Source organism: Apus apus, chromosome 4, assembly GCF_020740795.1.
Source record: "Apus apus isolate bApuApu2 chromosome 4, bApuApu2.pri.cur, whole genome shotgun sequence".
Taxonomy (NCBI): Eukaryota; Metazoa; Chordata; class Aves; order Apodiformes; family Apodidae; genus Apus; species Apus apus.
This window is the reverse complement of record NC_067285.1, coordinates 38,656,496-38,677,253: the sequence shown is the minus strand read 5'-3', so window position 1 is coordinate 38,677,253 and position 20,758 is coordinate 38,656,496. Positions and strand designations below refer to the sequence as shown.

General features: G+C 40.3%; 1 protein-coding gene across 1 annotated transcript in view; it reads left to right on the top strand.

The window, feature by feature from the left end:
- Window positions 1-20,530, top strand: part of CCDC158 (coiled-coil domain containing 158) — a 29,665-nt gene extending 9,135 nt beyond the window's left edge. The window contains 17 exon segments of the mRNA XM_051618258.1: window positions 92-206; window positions 2,327-2,446; window positions 3,915-4,112; window positions 4,694-5,173; window positions 5,913-6,102; window positions 6,886-7,038; window positions 7,489-7,601; window positions 8,374-8,532; window positions 9,401-9,493; window positions 10,843-11,161; window positions 12,608-12,612; window positions 12,922-13,085; window positions 14,145-14,212; window positions 15,684-15,896; window positions 18,050-18,151; window positions 19,312-19,420; window positions 19,508-20,530. Of these exon segments, the coding sequence (XP_051474218.1) occupies window positions 92-206; window positions 2,327-2,446; window positions 3,915-4,112; window positions 4,694-5,173; window positions 5,913-6,102; window positions 6,886-7,038; window positions 7,489-7,601; window positions 8,374-8,532; window positions 9,401-9,493; window positions 10,843-11,161; window positions 12,608-12,612; window positions 12,922-13,085; window positions 14,145-14,212; window positions 15,684-15,896; window positions 18,050-18,151; window positions 19,312-19,388 (2,569 nt within the window). The 3' untranslated portion in view covers window positions 19,389-19,420; window positions 19,508-20,530.
- Window positions 20,531-20,758: the final 228 nt, after the last annotated feature.

Here is a 20,758-nt window from a genome sequence, read left to right as displayed (position 1 = left end):
TACACATTCACTGTGCTGAAAACAACCGCAAATGTTTCGTGCTTTCATGGTTCTTACAGTTTCTAATTTCTCCACCTAAAACTTTTCTTAGAGAACAAACAAGAAACCAAAATTCAGTGTGTGCACATCAACTTAGTCACGTGGAATCTACAGCTTCTCAGCTGCATTCTGAGTCACATGAAGCTAAGAGGAGGTATGAAGACAAGGTGTGTATGGATTTGTGTGTTAGCGTTAATGCCAGTGAAACTGGATATGTGGGTATCTGAAATGTCCTGGATACATGAGGAAAGTCTTTTGCCAAGGGAATGCTTCAGGAAAACTGTGTGGACAATAAGATAAATTACATTATCCTTAACTTTTATTTGTTTGTATTATTTTTAAGAACAAGTTATCTTCCTGCAAGACAAAATAGCTATGTGTAACTTAGTGAACACAAACCAGTTTTGCTGGATGTGTTGAGAGCATACCATAAGTGATGCCTTCTGGAAATACATAAAATTATTCTGTTCTACAAACATCACTTGCACATGTAGGACGAGAACCTTGTTTCACTATACCACTAGAGAATGTATCAGCAAAAAAGTAGCTTCTTGTTTAAGTCATTACTGCCCAGAAAAAGGCTTTGCTAATTTTGCTAACCTTGGCAAGTGGAAGAAAATAGAGATTAGAGCAGTGTTTGAGAAGCATTCAGGTGCTCAGACATGCCCTGTGGCGAGTTAAGACTCTTTAATTTCTTTAGCTTCTTATCAGCAGGATATAATAGGCAAAAAAGACAGGCTGGGCAGCACCTGTGTATTCAGTTCATTTCTTAATCCATTAGAAAGCATAAGTCTTGGCAAACTTTTTTTAACCTCCCTTTTCCCAAAGACCAGGTTTTTTTTCAGGTATGACAGCAGGGAATTACTGCAGACAAATGGAGAGAACATCTCATGGTTGTACCACAGAACCTCTGCTGTGTCACTAACTGAGCATTTTATATTCTGTTTCTGTATCATGCCTGCTGTATCTTTCACTTCCTTCACTGGTTTGAATTCCAGGTTTATAAACAAATTGAAAATCTTTCCATGATTTCTTCTTTTTGGTGATAATTAATATTTTCCTTAGAAAACAGCTGCTGTCCGCTGACTTTAAAAATCAGTGGAGCTGACCCATCCTGAAATGCCTGATGGTTCCAAATCCATCTTAGATTACAAGTCATGAGGATTTAGGCATCCCTCTCCTACATACTGTTGGAAAGTTCAAGTCACAGAAGTGCCATGAAGTTTGGCAGAGCTGATAGTCTCTGATCCCAAAAAGGTCTGAGGATGGAATGGCAGTGATGTGCAGCCCAAGCCTGGGGAGCCATGGTGTATGTGTACTTGCTCTGTAAAAAGCAGAGTAGGAAGAACAGCATGCTTCATCTTTTCTGTAGGTTTCCCCTTTTATTGAGTCCATTGGACGTATCAAAACTTACACTGTTCAGCTCCAGAAGTGACTTTTCCCAGCATGCTAACAACTATGGAGAGTTTGTAAATTAATCTCCATTACTGTATTTCATCCTTAAGGAAGAGTACAATATGTAGGATGCTTTTCATCTTAGGTCTATTTACCTGAATTATTTTTATTTCTATGATGCAGTGCACAGCATAAGGTCATATCACACACACAGCTGTAACTGTAGGATATATTCCCTTTCATAATGTTTACCTCATAACAGGTGTTAAACTGGAAACTGGGAGTCAGTTTAAGGCTATTTTCACAGACTACCAACTACAGAAAATGCTGGGTTTCTATATATGTAAAAGAATATAGTATTTGGTCCAATAAAAATTGCTTTTCAATGGGAAGTGTAATACACAGAGTTGCCAAGGTTGACTTCAGTGAGAGACAAGTTGATAGCTGGAGATCATTTGATCTCAGGCTGTTATGTGGAGTCATTCCTGGGAAGGTGTGACAGAGAATCTAAATAAAGCTTTTACTGTATGCTTCTTTTCTCCAACAAGCATTTCTCTGCAGCTTCTCTGGTAGAGAAACATCCTAGCAATGAAAATTTTCAAGGGAGTATGTGAAAATTAAGCCAGTGGAAGTTGTTGATATGAGGTAGTTTCAGCAGTCAGAAAATCTGATGCTCAACCTAGTGGATATAAATGTAAACACCTAAGTGCTCTGTTTGGGTATGCCTATGTAGATACAATTCTGAGTATACTTAGGGAGTAACCCTGAGCCAGAAGGTGACACTTGGACTTCTTTTGAGTAGGACCTGGGAGAAAACTAGAAGAAATCCAATGTACTATTTAAAATAAAATACATTAACATAATTTTTAATGAATATTTGTCTTCATTCTAGGTCAAAGATCTTGAGAATCAGTTGCACCTAGCTCGTTCTGAGATAGCAGAGGCTGAGACAGATGAGGATCAACACAGCCAGGAATCTGGAGATCTGATTAACCGGATTCATCAATTGATGGTAAAAACAAGTGATTTGAAAAAAAATCTTGCTTTATAAAAGCCCGTCCCTCCTGATGGTGTTCAGATTTGCACATTGCTTGTTTCCCAAGTGCAGCAGCCTCCTTATAATGAGGTTTGAGGATTATTTTTTACTAGGAATTGGAATTAGCTGTGAAGGAAGTTTCCCAAAGGCCTATTCCATTAGCAAGGCAGGACATTCAGAATTAAAATTAACTTCATCATAAATTCAAAGTCCTTGAATCCTATGCAAATCATATGAAAGATGCTTAGCCACCTTCACTTAAACCTCACAGTTTAGATCTCTCTGTGAAGGAACCTTGGTGCCATGTCAGATATTTTGCCAGACACATTTGGGATTTTCCTGCCAGCACTAAACATTCCTTTGTAACTGATTGAGAATATTCACCAACTGAACATACAGGAAAAAATATTATGCCACATAGGGTTGGTTTCATCACAGCTGGCTTCATCTAATATAATTAGCTTTGCTTTTCTTCTTACAGAATATTATTCCTTAATGACTGAATTTTGGGATATTAGTTTGTGTGGTTTCATTAGGTTTGTTGCCCGTTAGTGTCACAGTGCTTCTGAAGGAGGTGTTGAAATGGTGACATTCTGTGTGATGTTTTCCTAGTCTAGAATATGTTGGGTGTAAATCTTTTCCCAGAGATTGTACATAGCCACACAGAAGAGTGGAGTCAGAATAATTATTGCATAATTGAAAGGGAGGAATCTAATTTTAGGATTCCTTTTGTTTTGGTGTCTTCAGCCCATGTTTATAATCAGTCATTCTCTGAGCTTCCTACTTAGTTCTCTTCTTCAGCTTTAATAGTCTGCAGATAGTTAACAATAGCAAAAGGTATGATGAGCAGAAATGCCTATTGATCACTCAGTTTACATTTACAATTTTTGAAATTAGTAGCTCTGAAATGTGTATGTCAGTGTTTTTAATATTATTTGACATTTCAATTTATCGTGCGTCATTTTAATTACATAGTTTTAGGATTGTGTCTGAGGTGGAAAAGGTTTAAGCTCTGACAAACGTGATAAATTACTGCTTGAAATGAAACAAGCAATGAACAATTCTTAGTGGCAACATGGGTATTTGTGAAGAGCAGCTTTCATTGACATGTAATGTAATGCTTTGATATGACGATATTGTCGTTTTGTAGCTTATACTGATTTTGGATAGATATAAATGACATTAAAGACTTCAGCTTTGAGGTGTTACGTGCTTCAAAATAATTCTAGCAGCAGTATGAAAGTTACTGCTTTTCTTGGAGCAAAATGTGTAGGGGGTGTCAAACTGTCCCAGCCAATATTCCCATCTTCTGCCAAGTGTAAATCCAGGCCACAGGCCACATTAAGATATGTAACCATGTAACTGAATGTTGCTGATGTTAAGAGAAAGAACAAATAAAGCCCAAATGGGGTTCAAGGAGGGAGGTGACTTTCATTTCTTCTAGACTGAACTTCATGAAAAAGAGAGAGAGCCAAGTCTAGAAAAAGAGCAGAACAAGCGATTTTGGGATGGGCACACAGGCAACAGCATCACCATTGCTCCCCTGAGGAGGGAACTGGACAACAAAGCCATGCAGCTGCAGCAAGTGGAAAACACAGTGAAAGCAACCAGGACTGCATGGCACGGAGCAAGGGAGCACCAGGTGGGTGAGCAACTGCAGCAGGATGGAATTCAGGGCAGAGAAGTGACTGGTAGTACACTCCCCTTTCTTCAAGATTTCAGCCCTTCAAAAATGAGCTGGAACGAGGTGACCAACTTGGCATTATGCATCAAGATCCTGAGTCACAGTATTCGGTGCTTTATGGGGTGCACATTGGTGCCTGCAGGAATGAAATCAATAATAAATTATTCATGTACATTTTTTTCCCTAACTTACGGTGCAGTCAGTTGAATTTTAGCACTGAATGTTCTTTAGACCAAACTACTCGATGTTATACAAACGTTGTCGATTTATTCTTTTTTTTTTACTTTGGTTTAACTTTTTTTTCTTTTCTATGGTTAAAAAGGCAGTACTCTAAGCAATACTTACTTTATTTAAGGTGGAGGAAGAGGAAGGAAAACCAGGATAATCACAGTCATTGTAAACTAGACCATGCTGACCTAGTTTCTTTATAAACCTAAGATACTTAAGTTGAACTGTAGAATACCAGAAACGTGACCGAAAAATACTACAGGTAGGAATAAATGTTTACCTTGGTCCATCACTGAATTGTTATTATTCAGGTGGCTGCAATTCAGCAAAGAAGTGAAAGCATTGGAAGAATCTCCTCCTTGACTGTCCAACTGGAGTCAGCCAAGGAAACACTCCGTAGAGTTAAAGACCTTGCAGCCAAACAGATGGATTTGGAGACTGCTGAGAAAACAGTGTCAAACCTGGCAGCCTGTCTGCAGGGGAAAGAGAGAACCCTTGAGGTGACTGGTAAGGAAACCAAGAAGCTGCATTCCCAGCTTGGCAGTAGGGTGCAGGAGCTTCAGCACCTACAGACTGAAGAGGATGGTTTACACGGTGTGCAGTCAGAGTGTGAAACACTGAAGCTGCAGCTGCTGGAAAAGGAAAAGGTTATTGAGATCTTCCGGAAGCAAATAGGTGAGATGACCCAGATTGTGGGCCATCACAGCCAAACTGCTGGAGCAATGGAAGTTGAGAAATCTCAGCTTATAAAAGAAATCAATGAGTGGAAGCTTAAAGCAGAAGGACTTAAGGTAATGCTGTACTAAGGATTCTGTAGGACATTAAATGTTTTCTGGTTTTAAATCTGTACCTCAGTGTGCAAATACTGTGGTTTTAAAGCAGGTCAGACAATGCACCTTGAATCCCAAGAGACCTAGGAGAGTTAGTGGGCAGAGAAGAGTAATATTGCCACATTACCACCAAAATGAGTTATTAATTGGTGCAAAGCAGTTGCCAAAACATTTGTGAAAGCTGGAAAATAACGTGCTGTCCTCAGTGATACAGTTGTCCACGTCAGTAACAGAAGCAGAAATACAAAGTTACTGAGAAATAACAGGCAGTGAGCACTCAGAATTCCCAGCTGACCACTTAGGAACTGGTTATTTCTCAGGCAAGCATTACAGGATATGATAGTCTCATGCAGGTCAGCATCTCCAGAAAAAAATCACTCCAGATAGGGAATTTCATCCTCTTCTGTGAGAGTTGAGCATTAGAAGTGAATATAGAGGTGGACAGGAGGATAGAAATAATTTTCATACACACCTAGAAAGGTTAAACCTACTGTGAAGGCATCACATCAGATTTTCTTGCACTCTTGGCCTGGATTAGCAATTTTCACAGAAAGTAATTTGTCTGTTTTTCTTCCCTGCCCTGTTCTCCAACAACTGAGATACAAAGTAATCATGATGTCTGCACATCTTTGTGGTTATTTTGTATAATTATGTATATTACACGTAATTCCTTTTGTGGCTTTTTTAAAAATGTAAATAGATTGCAAAGGATGAGAAAGAAGCCAGAATACATGAAATGGAAGCCAGGCTGAATGAGCTGGAACTGGAAAAGGTTAAACTGGTAAACACCTGCAGCAAGAGGCTCCATGCACTTCATGAAATGAAACTGGAAAAAGCCCAGCTAATGAAGGACCTGCAGGCAGGTCGGAGTGAGTTAGCTGGCCTGGCAGGTAGGGAGCCTCAACTGAACTCAGCCCTGATAGCTGCTAAATTGGGCTGATGTTAAAAATAGAAGAGCAGCTTGCTTGCTGAATCCAAAGATGGCTGCTGGTGCAGCAGGAGGTGCCTTGCCAGCATGTGATGGTCAGATTGCTTCTGAAAGCTCAGTCACGGTTAGGAATTCTGGCACAGACTGGTGAGACTAAAATCTGTATGGCTAACTACTCTGAGCAAAAACACATGAACCTTCTGACTCTGGAGACCAAAGGATCAGATCTAGAACATCACAAAATAGAAACTTGTCCGCTCCTTCCTGAGCGTTACTAAAGACCATCTGTGGTCAAATTACAGTGGAACTTGTGTTTCTGTTTTGTTGCAGCTTTGCTACAATGTTATTTAAAAGTTTATACTCTTAACTCCATCACTATTTTCACAGCTGATGTGTGGGGAAGCTGGTCGAGGTAATACTTAAAAATAAGGAGCTGGACCCGAGGCAACCACCAAAATTCAGAGAGATCCTCTGAAATCTGCACTGCAGCCAGCCAGATCATACTGTTAATGTGCCTGGCTCTGTGCACACCCCTGTGCTCTCATAAAATATCCATTGGTAACATTTATTTCTTCACAACTCAGCTATAATTCTAAACTCATTAAATTTTGTAGCAATGAAAGAGATACTGTGATATCAACAAAGAGATGTGATTTAAAGAGGGTAGGCAACAGATCAGTAGTCTTAGTCCAGAAGAATGATGTTTTTTGTCACTAGAATTTCAATCTTTACTTACTCTCACCAGAGGGATTTGAAGATTTGGAGAGGGATTACCAGGGTAAAATCAAGGAGATGGAAAATACTGCAAACAGGTTGAAAATGCAGTTGAAATGTGCCCAAGGAGAACTGGAACAAACCAGGACTGCTCTAAAGACTATGGAGGGATCTGATGGCCATGGTAAATATGGATTGAACTTCCCAAAAATCACGTGCATTTGTCTTTTTTATAAGAGAATTTTTGTAAGTATTGTTCCCTCAGCAGATGTTGTAATAATGTTGCATTTTCTGAGATGAATAAACAGTATTGTAGATGACAATGTACTTTTATTTTGCTGTTTACTACATACTGCAAAACTTAAACTGTCAATGGAATTTTCTTAGGTGATCTTTATGCAGATTTCCAGGGAATGCTGTTTTCCTTGTCTTGTGTGTGGTGGGTCTGGTGCCACTGCCCTGGACAAAACCAGCTGCTTCTAATGGGTAGTTTGCACACATGAGTGACCATGGGATCTTGGTTCAACTTACTTCGTCTGACATATTGCTGATTAACTGACTTCCAGAGTCTTTTGTTGGAACTCAGAATGCAGAACCAATGTTGTTTATTGAGAATTAACCTTGTCTTTTACAGCTCTGAAAGTTGCAGTGGGAATGCAGAAGAAGATCACAGCCAAGAGAGGACAGATAGATGCATTACAGAGCAAGATAAAATTCTTGGAAGAGGCAATGACAAATGCAGCTAAGGTCACAAGAGCTCCTTGTAAAAGTATTTAGCTGTATCTAGAGCAATTTTTCTTTGGAGAAATGCATGACCAAGAGGACAACTGGCCCAAGAAGGATGAAAGAGAATTTTACTTGTTATAACAGGCGCCTTCCCTGTTGTCCTGCTAGCATGTAGCAGCCAGTGTCTCCTCCACATAAATCAGCCTTCTCCTTGGAGGCAGGTTTCAATTTGTATCTGTGCTCTGTGAAAGAACAGTACTAGATCCAATGAGAATCAAGGTCTAACATATCAGTTCTTTTGAAAAATATCAACTAATGTGTTCTGTATCCTTCTGAATTTGTCCCACATTGCTTCCCCACTTCGTGTTCTGAGGCAGTTTTTTTACTCTTGTGGTTGTAAACTCTGTATGTCAAGGTCTGTCTAGCCTCTTGAGGTCTTTCTGGCTTTTTCTGTGACAAATCACTCAGTTACCAATAGCTGGAGCTTGCTGAATGGTCATTTATATCCATTCACTATAACCCATCCTCCTTTATTGGCTTTGCATCCTGAAGGTTAAAATTCCAGTTTCAAAATAGATCTAAAATCTGACATGTTACTTCATCAGGACCAGTAAAATTGCACCTTTTTTGGTAAAACCTGTCTGCTTGTTGAAAGACCACATCTTTCTGCAAGATGCAGTAGCTCAGCTTCTGAAAGGGTTGAGATCTTTCAGAGAAAAAAATCAGCAGAAAACAAGTGTGTAAAATGTACATAGTTACAAATTCTTGACATTGCACTTTGTTGTCCTTACAGGAGAAGCATTACCTCAGAGAAGAAAATAGTAAACTAAGTGAAGAATTGAGCTGTATTACAGCAGAAAACACCAAGATTGCTGGGAAACTGGAAATCTTGAGATCACAAGACAAACGCCTGAAAGAAAAAATATCTAAGATGGAGACAGCCCTTGATAAGGTAATTTTAGGTAACTTTCAGTTCAGTGAGACTTTGGGGTGCTCTCCTTTACAGTCACCTGGGAAGAGAATGTGTCTGATGTCTGACCTAGGTTGTGTTTGGCACGTGCTGTTCACATGGAGTCTAAGATAATTGCCTGAAGAGATGTCTGTAGTTAAGACTGTCTTCTGTTTTTAATGGTAAAAGGCTTCTATTTTCATTAAGAGAATTCTTGACTTCTTACTGGTTCAGGGAAAGACAAACTGCAGGGAATTTAAGGCAGATGGACCTTCCAGACTTTACCCTGGCTCTTGGCACAGCTTCCTTCCCTAGCCAGAGAGACTGTTAGTCAGTACAACAAGGGCTGTACTGGAACCCAGAGTGGACACACTGACTCAGCACACTTGTCCATGCTCAGCCCCTTTCTGGGGCTTTAGTTGGCCAGGTGTGGGTTCCTCAGGGTTAGGGACATTTTTAAGAACATCGTGTTGTTTCATTTGCCTTTTTTAGCTGAGGTTTCTGTTGCTGACACACCTGACTCTTAAGGGTGGGTTCTACGTTTTGGTCTGACTAGCATATCAGTCTCAGGTGCCCTACAGGTAAGCTGCTGCTCTTACAAAAAGAGGAGTCCTTTGCAGTTGCTCAGGATTCTAGCTTTTCAGGATGTAAACGTGCATATTATGTCTACTAGCATCATATAACCAGTCAGTTGCTTTTGTAAGCCTGTCAAGAAGAGTCAGCTGGCAGGATTTCTGTACTGGTAGCAGTGGGTAAGTACAGCATCTGTATGTGTTCCTTGTTGTTTCTTTACTGGAAAGAAACCACACCAAAGTGTAATCCACAGAAAGTTAGCAAAATTAATTTAATCCTCTTCTGTCCTCTCTTACAGGCATCCATGCAGTTTGCAGAATATCAGTGCATCATCCAGTGTCAGGAACAAGAAGCTCTGCACTTCAGGCTGCAGCATGCCTTAGATGTAAAAGTAAGTGCATGACTGAGAAGCAAAGGTATAGAGCTAGTTAGGCTACTTGGTGGTCTAACTTCAGGTGTAACTGTACTTACTGCAAATTCTCTCACAAGTTTGTGCTGAAGCCCTTTTTTATGTGGAGTACCTCATTGCTGCACAAGTCGTGTCCGTAATTTCAGTTGTTTGGAACTGCTGTTCACAGTAAGTGCAACAGAAAAATTAGAAACAGCTACAGAAATATTGGACCATATACTCCAGCTAAGGTTTGGTTTCAGTGACACTTCAGCATTTTCTTGCAGCTCTAGGCAAATAAAAGCAAGAAATGTGATTATGAAAAATGAATTTAAAGGGACAAGGTCTGTAGGAATGTCTTTTATTAATGTCACTGTTAAGAGAGAGAAAACACTAACAAGCTTTTGGGCACCCATATCCTTACCTGGAACTCAAATAAAACCAGCAGTCTTAAATCTACTTACAGGCTGGAAACAAGGGCTCTGAGTTTAATTTGATTATGCTGATTGGTTAGGCAGCATTATAAAAGATGACTGATTTTTAAGAAGCAAAGAGGTGTTAGCAAGGGGAAAGGAGCTATTGTCATCAGGCATTTGCAGCAGAAAAAGGAAGGCCTGTAATTGACATCTGTGAATGCATTAGTGAAAGACAGGGCATAGGGAAAATCATGGAGTAATATAAAGCCAGTATCTTGTTATAGAGCCCACAGTTTGTATTGCCCAATAGATTTAGTCCAATCTCTAACTTACTAATGTGTTTATTAGAGGATATGATTTGTCTTTGCCTTATTTATAACCATAGACTATTATGGCTGCAGTGAAACTACTACTGTATGGTACACTTGAAGGAGTAGTTGTTAGAAGTTATCACTAGTATTAGCAACCCATCCCAGCTGCTAGCTTTCGGTGAGAAACAAAATGTGACATCCAAAATACAAATCTACAGAAGCAAAACAAAAAGTACTTGGTGTGAACAACAGCAAAGGTGGGGGAATCTTGTCTTCCAGTGAAAGAAACGTACATCCAAGTGGGGAAAAAAAGTTGCAAGAGCAGTGAGACAGTTTAATTTTTCATTTGTGGTGGCCCTGAGATGTCTTCCACTTGAATGCTTCCAGAGCACATGTTAAAATTCTGAAAATATATGAAATTGCCGCTCTTGCATCCAGTTCAGTCACTCAAAGGGGGATGTCTGAGCACACCTAATAAGTACTGAGAAGTGTTTTGAGAATTGAGTGCTGCTTATGATAAAAGATTTGACTAAAAGAGATGCCCTGTCACAGAGGGCATGCTGTCTACCCATTTATTCTCCTTAGCTGTTCTTGCTTACTCAGCTTGGCTGATGTTTCTCCTCAGGAGCTGCAGGTCCCAGGCTCTGCTTTAGGCAGGCAGCTGCACGTGGTGCCTCTTCCCTCCCTGCACTCTGCTGTCCTGCCACCTTCCCTCACCTGGGCCAGCTGTGCATCTCATGTGAGTACCTGCCTCAGAATGGGAAGCTGCACAGGCAACAGGGATGTTCCAGAGATGAAAAATAACATGGAATTTTTAAATGGGAGAGCATCTCGTTTAGTAATATCCAAGTGTGAATTCTTGCCACCAGAGGTGAAATTATTTTCTGTAGCTTCTCATCCATTATACTCTTTCAGATTTCCTTTTTTTTTTATATCTTGCCTCTGTCACCTATAACATTTATAAGCTATTAAAATTTAAGGTATTGATCTGCAAACAGTTCGGTTTTAACTTTTGGGGTATTTTTCCCAGTTTCTTACTTACTATAAGTTGCTTATGTTTGACAGGGAAAATAAACTTGTACATAGTTCCTGATAAATTGAATCATCTGATTGACCTGTGGTAATGTTTCCTACTTACACCTATTCTCTAAGCTGGCCTTCCTTGATTTTGACCAGTTTTATCCTAAAAGACACATCATTGTCCTTCCTTCCTTCGTTTTTTCTACATCTACATATAGATGTAAATTAGATGCTAATGTTGGTCTAGTTTTTCATCACAAAAAACATCAACTCGAATCTCTGTGACAAAAAAAAGCTTTTGGTATTTTCTGTATGTATTTTGTATAGTTCTCCAAAACAGAACTGATGTATCTCCCACAGAAATTGGCAGAGGTCTTATTTTTACCTCAAAATCTGTGGGAGACTGCAAGTTAGTGCAGATATTTTTCAGTAATATTTTCAGGTTTACTTTTTGAGGTGGTGACAGAAATTTACATGAAGGAACAAAGGCTAGTTAATTATGTGAAATCCCTGCAGCATCAGGCACTCCCATTCTCTTTTATTTGAGTTAATCAATTTATACTTCTGAGGACAGAGAAGGAAAAATGACTTATTTTTAATGTAATACCATGGTAAGGATTTCACAGGTTGTAGGACAACTTGATTCAAGGTCTACTGGAATCTTCTTGGTTCCTGCATGACTAGTTAACTGTGCAAAATGAAGCAGCTCCAGCACTTGAGGTGGTGACCCTACCTAGTCAACAGCCTTGTTTCTTAGCCAGAATGTAGGAAGGAGGGATTTGGTCTGACTCAGTATCACATTGACCCATTACCAAGCTGGGGACTTGTTCTCCATACAAACTCTGCTGAAATTAGTGAGTGTCCATTGGATATGACTTTATTTTTCTATTTTTCTATTTTTTGCATGTCAGCAAGATTTTTCTAGCCAGTTCCATCCATAAGTGGAGAGTAGGTCAGAAGGGGCAGTGCTTTGAAAATGGAGGAAGTGCTAACTAGTCTGAAAAATCCACTGCTTCACAGAAGGAATTATTCTTTGAACCAAGCCTTTGCCTCAAGTCTTGATCAGTAAAATGAGAAAAATATTGCACTTCATCTCAGGGTATGGCTGTGATAATAAAGTGGTTTATAGTTGCAGACAACTCAGCCTTTACAGAAGAGAAAACACCCTGATATTCTAGTATTTCTGTCTTCACAGCTGAGCTTGTTTATTGTGTCATAATGCCTGGGATCACAGGTTAAAAAGGAGAAAAGAGAGTTGTCATATAAGCAGATCATTAGTTCTGAGTGCTTAAAAAGGTAATGGTAGTACTGGGTGGGGAGGAAGCTTTCAGAATTAAAGGCTTATTTTAATGTTTTTGACCTTGAAACAGCAGTTGTAACCTTTTTACAATGTTGATTCAGAACACAGACATCACCTGTGTTCTCCCTCAACCATATTTAGGTGTTTTACACGTTTCTGTCAGATAACTGTCCAGATAAAGAGTGGAATCATAGAGTATTTTGCCAGTCTTCAAGTTACCATGCTCAAGCCCCCACTAATTCTTAACTAAAACTACAAAAAACCCACCCTTTCTAACTTGTAAAACAGGAGTAGAAGGGAGAAAGACAAGTGACTTGGGATGTGTAAAGGTACAAATTGAAAAAGAGAGTGCCTTTCTAAAAATGTTTAATGATTTTATTTCAGATGCCTCCCAAGCTAGGCATGTGGAAGGAGGAACCACTGCAGGAGCTAAAGAGGATTGTTCAAGAATTAACAAGCTTAGACAATGACATTACCATTGCGGATCTTGGCAGAGATGACAGCAGTGGTGGGAGAAAATCACCTTTAGCAGTCATGAGGAATAGAGTGTAAGAATAATACTGATGTTTATGCTGTGTGTCCCTCGTAGTTAAAATGGGTCTAGCTGTTTTTTGGAAGTTAGTTAATGATCCATTTCCATTCTCTCATCAAATACCACTGTACTCTAAGAATTTATAGTGCCTGAAAAAAGACAAACCTGGAAAAGGCAAGAATTTGTGTTATGCTAGTCACAGAATCATCGAGTGGTTAAGGTTGGAAGGGATCTTAAGGATCATCAGTCATCTGTTGCTGTTAGCTGAAATATGGGCTAAAAAGCACCTAATAACTGGAACCTGGTCTGAAAAGAAGCTAAATAGAAGCACTGTGAGTCACCAGAAGGAAGACTGCAATGGCTTTTTCCACTAAAGCAGAAGTTTAGTGTCTTTTTTCCATCTTCATTATTACCTTAATCTTCATATTTTCCATCTTCATGATAACAAATCTAGTCCTTTATTTCAAAAAAAATCCATTACTTTGGTGGTCTAAAAATCACTCAGATATTTTTTTTTTTGTGAAGTTGTATAAGGATTTGGCAGTGCCTTTTCTTCACTGTTGGACTGTGGATGCCATTGCTCTCAAGCTTACTTGGTCAAACTGGGAAATGGAGCAATCCTCCTGGCTCAGCTTTTGCTGGGATTGGTGGCAGTGCTATGTTTTCCCATGCAGGGAGACTGCAGCTAGAGACTCTGCCACTGAAGGCATCATGGATACTTCAGGACAGTGAGAAGTGCTTTTACTTAGCTGAGTAACCTGCTTCTTAAAGTACTCATTTGAGATTTGCTTTCTAAGGCTTTTTAAATACAGCATCAGTCCTGAGCTTGTTTGTGTTGTTTTATTCATAATGCTGAAAGCTTGCTGGGAATTGCAAACCAAAGCTGAGATGCTGCTTCCATCTCTCTAAAAGCAAGCTCTGGGACTTTTTAAAATTGTTTGCTTTTAATTTACATGTATAAGACCTGGAGATTACATATGTGCGCTTCACATTCTCACTGTGGAGGCTAGTTAATATTGCCATAACTTAGCATAACACTTCCCAAATGCAAGTTTTGCCATCGTTTTGCTTGCAGGGATCCTTCATGCTTACCTACTGCAGGTCTCCAGTCCCAAGATGTTACCCTGCCCTTTACACCCCTTGGTAAGTTTTCACTACTCAAGATAGAGGATGAATGTGCCAGATCAATGTTGAACTGGACCATTACAGACTATTACCAAAAAAAATATAGTCCAAATACATTTTCTTAGGTCATTTACTCAGGTACCTCTTAGCAGGTGCTGTTATGAAGCCTTTATGCAAAATCTGTATCTTGTTGCAAACTAGCTACATGGAGGCTGATACCAGCAGAGCTAAAATGGGTATCTTCCTTGGTAGCTATTTATGAACACTGATAGTCTTGTGGATAATATTGTCAAATTTTTGGTACTTAACTAGGCTCTTGGATCCTGTATTCAGACATCTAAGTATGGATGTGCTTTTGAGAGGAATCAGGTCATTGCACATTCTGTTGATTTCCTTCCACATACTGCATGGTCAGTACCTTTTAAATGACAGTGACATGAATTTAATAACCGAAGCAGAAATACAAGGATGTGGACTTGAGCATCAGGGATTGAAGATACTAGTCTTAGCCACCTTCTGTTTTCATGCCCTTAGATTATCCATTCTGTGTATTTTCTGTGAAAACTACCTGCAGGTGCTGATATATTTAATTGTTCTTGATGAGCATTTAAGCATCTGTGCTTCAGAGATAGACCAGAACTCCTGTTTGTCCTGAGGAGTAACTACCATGGATCCTCTCTTTATATTTCTGAGTATTAAAGAAAATCTCCTGGGTAGTTAAGTTTGCCTTGTAGCAAACCTCCTGCAATATCCAGGGACTTTTCCTAGCTTCCAAAATAGCTGCAAATAGGTTTTTTTACATAGAAGACTCGAGAATTAGTTGAACAAGGGGCTTTAGTTATTTTCAAGACATCCCAGGAGGGGTGTTAGGAGTAAGGAAACAGTTTGTGGGAAGAACAAGAGAAGAATCCTAGTAAATCCTCCCCTCATTGGCTGCATACACACACTGGGTACCATGCTTAAGAAAACACCTTTCTTAATCAGTTGATTTAACATTTCTATACATATCTTGCCTCTTTTCCATGTGACTCTCTTTCTACCAGGAATTCAAAGCATATCAATCAGCTACTGGAAAGGAGGGGAATGGCAGACCTGTGTAAGCAGGTCTGCTTCTTACAATAAAGAGTAATGAGCTTCAAGGCAGCAGGAATGTACAGGGAGCCTTGGGTGGTCAGCAGCTATGATCTACCCATCAGACTGTTTGGGAAGTATGCATGAAGTGAGTAGTCAGCAGAAAAAGCAGGCCCTGCTTTCTCCTGGGCAGGTTTTCTGGCCACTCTTTGCGTGACAATCACTTGAACAGAAGCAAGCATGTTTTGCCAAGAGGCTGCAGTCTCCTGCTCCCTTGGCTACTACTGAGGAATGACCGGGGGGAAGAGGGCAAGGAAGGGGACCCAATCCTCTAACTGTTGCTGAGATAACCTCAAAGCTGGGATGAGGGTTTCTCTTCAGGTGTCTGCTCACTGTTCTTTGCTTGCATACCTCCTAGGAGGTAAATCTATCTTCTCAGCAGCTCCTCATTATAGATCCTCCTCCAAGAAGGCCTCTCAGGAGCAGAGACACAGAGAAAGATCTCCAGTGCACTTGCTGTTAACTTCTCCACCTGATGACCTTACAGCTGGCCCCAGCACGTCACCAGAGCACAGACCGTGGGCAAGGACAGTTGGTTTTCCAAAGGGTGCAGCCACAGTCCCTCAGATAAGTAAGTCCAGTCCCATTTACTGATCCAAAGAGCTTGGCTGGGTCTCTTCCCAGCCAGTACAATGAGTGAGTTACACACTGTAGGTTAAATTCAGCCATTCAGCAGTTCTGTAGAGACCAGTGGAGTCCCAGCATCGTTCACTGATACAATCCTTGAGAGCTGATGACTGTGGTACCTGCACTTCATATTGCATGTATTTTGCTAGGTACCTTTGCCATTTGTTGCTTACAAAATCTGTTCATGTTGCTGAATGTAAACACCAGCAGCTCTTAAATGTACAGGCCTGACATGGGATTGATCTTCCATTTCTGGTTCCAGCAAGTGCAATGACACCCTGCAAATTTATTGAAATGTAATTTACTGATGCTTTGTTTTAAAGCACTCTAGGCCTTCTGGCCCAGTTACCTAAAAATGACCTGTTCTTGCTTCCATCAGGCTACCTTCACCCTGTCACAATTCTGTTTGAGTAGAAGGGGTTTTTTTCTGTGATAAATTCATTGTGAGTAAAATGTAGCAGCTAATTAATGTATTACACAAAGAGAAGATGAAGTCCATACACCACTACATTTCAGAACTGGTGAATTGCTTTATTCAGGTAAATAGACTGTAGGGGATGCTTAATATTGATATTTGCAGTAACTGGCAACACTGTTGCCTAATATTAATATTTGTAATAATTGTTGGGGTTCCTGTAACACATTTAGAAAAGTTCTGGGGTTTACTGAAAATATTGATGTCTGGCTGTGTCTGTGTAACTCTTAAGTGATAAATGCATCACAAAATATATGTGAGGATGATGAACATTTTCAAGGTAATCTATTAACTACTTGGTAGTGAGCCAGGCTGTCAGGAATGCTTTATTACATTTAAAGTGGCAGAAAGACCCCAAAATGAGCAGACACAACAGGAAAGCGAGATAAGGAACTAATTTTTCAAGTAATACTTATCAAATACCATTTTTAAGCATTACATCTCTCTATTTTGCAAGGTCTGAAAATATCATATCTCTTAAAAGGAACGTAAGCACTGCAGGTAGGAGTGTAATGGTGATGTTGCACACCCAGCTCTAAGCTAGCTCTGGTACAGCCCAAAATTGAACCACAGCTCCAAGGCTGTCTAAAGGACTAATGTTTGCTGCTTCTCGGGTGGGCTTTTTAAAATTCATTTCAACCTTACTTTAGCATGTCTGTATTGTGCTTTATTTTAGTCACAGAGACTTACCCTCAAGCGCTTTATCTGTTGCATTTTAGAAACATCAGGTTCTTCTCTTTATGCAGAGGGGTACCTAAAACAGCTGGGCTGACCAATCATCTTGACTAGAACAGAAATGTACTCACTGACCCTTCCTTTTCCCCCCAGCTGGCTGGACACAGATGAAGAGCATATTTGTCAGCTAATCTGCATTTTTAATGCATGAAGTGCCTGTTCACACACCGAGCACAGATGTGTGTGGCACTTCCCCATCCAGGCACCCATCTGGCTGGTTTTTTTGCTTTGCTAATTTGGTCAGGCAGTTACCTCCATCTCTGTCTCTTTTTCCTTTTTTTTTGGCCTCTTTTTATGAAAGGATTGATGATGTTAGCAAAAATGGAACAGCCCAAGTTCTGGTCAGAAGAGGCTTCAAGAGACTGTAATTGTGAAGTACTGGCATGAACCTGTCAGTCTGGGTGTTGTTCAGTCAGACAGGCACTGCGCCTCTTGAATTCTGCACTGCTCTAGATCTTCAAAGAGTTGTAATTTCTGAGTTTGTTCCTGGCTTTAGTAAGTTACATCTTCCTGTACCTTACTTTTCCATCTGTAAAATGCAACTGATGCTGCTGCTTTCCTTTGTCCAGCCTTTGCAGTTCTGCTGGCAAAGAGGGACTTAAAAGTTGTGGGCATAAATACTATTTTAGTAAGATAAAGTCCTTCTCCAAATGGGGTAATTTATAGGCAAAATAGGTATATGGCTGTATTTTCACTTGAACAGAAAGTCTGTCAAGTATAAATTTCTATTATTAACCTTCTTGCTCATCTTCTTTGCTACTGGAAGGTTTGTTGTTTGAAACTTTATTTTGTAAGAGCCTCACTTTAGGTGGAATGTTTAAATAATTTATAAGGGCTTTTTTTTTTTTAATCTGTAATAACATATGGATGAATAATTTTCTCACTAGCTTCTCAGCTCATGGAAACTAGTGAGAAGACACCTAGGAGGCTACAGAAAAAGATGAGAAGCCAACAAAACCTGGTGGAATCATTCCAAAGAAAAAGCCAAGGTATCAGACTTTACCAAAAATACTCCTATTTTATTTAAAGTCCCTCCACACTCCAGAAAATGTGTTTGTTGTATGGCAAAGCACTACCTCTGTTTTTGTATGAGGTCAGTTTAGCTGTGCCTCTTTTAGTAGCAGTACCCAACTTCTACATGATCCTGCTCCTAGGAGAGTGATTAGGTTAAGCCCACATACGCTGTTGCTCAGACCCTTAGCTCTAAGAAGCTTCAAGATCCTTAACATTTCAATCATGGCAGCTGGTCAGGAGTGGCCTCGTGCTCTGTCGTGTCCAATTGCATGAAATTTTCACAAGCTGATGACTCTTTCATGGAAGCTGAAAGATGCTCTGACAGCAGTTGACTCCAGAAACATCGTTTCCCAGCAGTGGCCTCAAAAGTGGCCTCCTTTCCTCCTCAACATGTTGTAGAACTTGAGGTGACCACAGTGCCTATGGAGAACTTTTCAGGTTCTTTGAAGTCACTGTTAAATGCTCATGAACTCCTATGATGACAGGTTGACCAGTGAGATGGAGTTTCTTTTCTCTGCAGTTCTTTTTGCACATTCCGGTTGCTTCCCCTTTGCCCCTTTAAGTCTCACTGGGAATTGTTTCCCCACATCATACAGTGCACACGTGTCAGGGCCATACAAGTGACCTGACTGAGGTAAAACTAAACAGATTATTTAAGCTAAGTATAAGGTTACCAATTTTTATTCTGTGCCATCTGCTAACATCTTCCGTTTGTTTTCTGTATTCACATAAAAATATTCTCTTCGTGCCTGTAATGTATCAAGAGTTGCTATATAAAGGAGGGTGAAGTATTTTATGCACACACTAAGTAAACCTGTTTCAATGAGCATTAGACCAAAGGGATTGATTTCACACCATCCCATAAGAGAGAGTCTGGAATCAATAGCATTTCACCACTACTGCAGCATTGATGCTTTGGGTTCACAAAGGTGTTGCCTGTTTATAACTGGGTTTATCTTTTCTGTTAAGGGCATGCATCTAAAGAAGTGCAAACTGAAGGTGCATTTCTAAGGGCTTAATAAGTACAGTGTAACATGCAGGAGGGTATTACAAAGCTTCAGGTGCCTGCACCTGAGGCCTCAATCATTTTAGCATAGGTGGTGTTCAGGTAATCCATTCTTGCTGCTCCTTCCAGCCATGTCATCAATGGTCAGAACTCAGGAAATGGAGACAGAGAAAGCAAAGGACGAAGAGAAGAAGCTGTCAGAGTGAAGATTTTGGATGAGATCAGTGATTACTTTCACGTAGGTACATTGTGTTTGAAATACATGACATTTTTAAAGATTAGTAATAAAAGTTCTTACAGTTCTGTAATTCTTGCCTTGAATCAGGAGCCTGGTGAGACTTCACTTGGAGTATTGTCTCCAGTTCTGGGCTCCCCAGTTCAAGAAGGACAGGGATCTACTGGAGAGAGTCCAACAGAGGCTACAAGGATGATGAAGGGGCTGGAACACCTGCCTTAAGAGGAAAGGCTGAGAGACCTGGGGCTGTTTAGAAAGGGGAAGACCGAGGGGGGATCTAGTTAATGTCTATCAATACATGAGGGCAGCAAGAAGGCAGGGACAAGCTCGTCACTTGTGCCCTGTGATAGGACGAGGGGCAAAGGGTTCAAACTGGAGCACAGGAGGTTGCACCTCAACATGAGGAAGAACTTCTTCACTGTGAGGGTGACAGAGCCCTGGGACAGGCTCCCCAGAGGAGTTCTGGAGTCTCCTTCTCTGGAGACTTTCAAGACCTCTCTGGATACCTTCCTGAGTGATCTGCCCTATTTTTTTTTTTGGTTCTGCTCTGGCAGGGGGGTTGGACCCGATGATCTTCCGAGGTCCCTTCCAACCCCTGACATGCTGTGATTCTGTGATTCACTCTTTACAGTTCTTACTTTTAAAAGAGTGGGAAGTACAGATGAGTAGAAATACAGCTACAGCCTCTTTCACTGCCACATATTTTCAGTAGGTCTGTGCTGTGACACTGGCCACAGGGCACTGCTGACTGCTTCAGGTTCCAGTATTTTCCATGTGTTTTGGATGCACACCATTTCAGGTCCTCTTGTTGAGAAAGCTAGCTTTGAAATACCACCAACTATTTCAAAAAAAAAAAAAAAAGCAGGAAACTTGCCCAAAGCTCCTGTGAATGTTGAAATAAAGCATTGAACCACACACCTGTGGCTGACCTTCCCTTAATATCAGTGCCTAGGTTTTCAAAGGCCATTCTTAGTGTAAGATAAGTGAACAGAAAAGCACATTGAGCACTGGCATTCATGTATTTCTTTGTAAACCTCTTATGTTTTCTGACATGCGAGTATTTTGCAGCCTAGTGGATTTTAAAAAGGTAAGACTGTCCAATGCTAAAAACTATTCACAGTAATAACATGAACAGATCAGTTGAAGTATCAGGTTGATGTTTAAAGTTTGACAATATCTCAGGGAACAAGATAGTTGTTGAAAAAAAGACAGGAGAGGAAGAGCTCTGTACTCATCCCAAATTTAGTACTTTTCCTGACTTTGCCATTTGATTTGTTGGGGACTGTTGGTGAAGAGCAGATGAATAGTGGTGCCCCTTCAGAGCCTAGCAGGGCTGGCTGA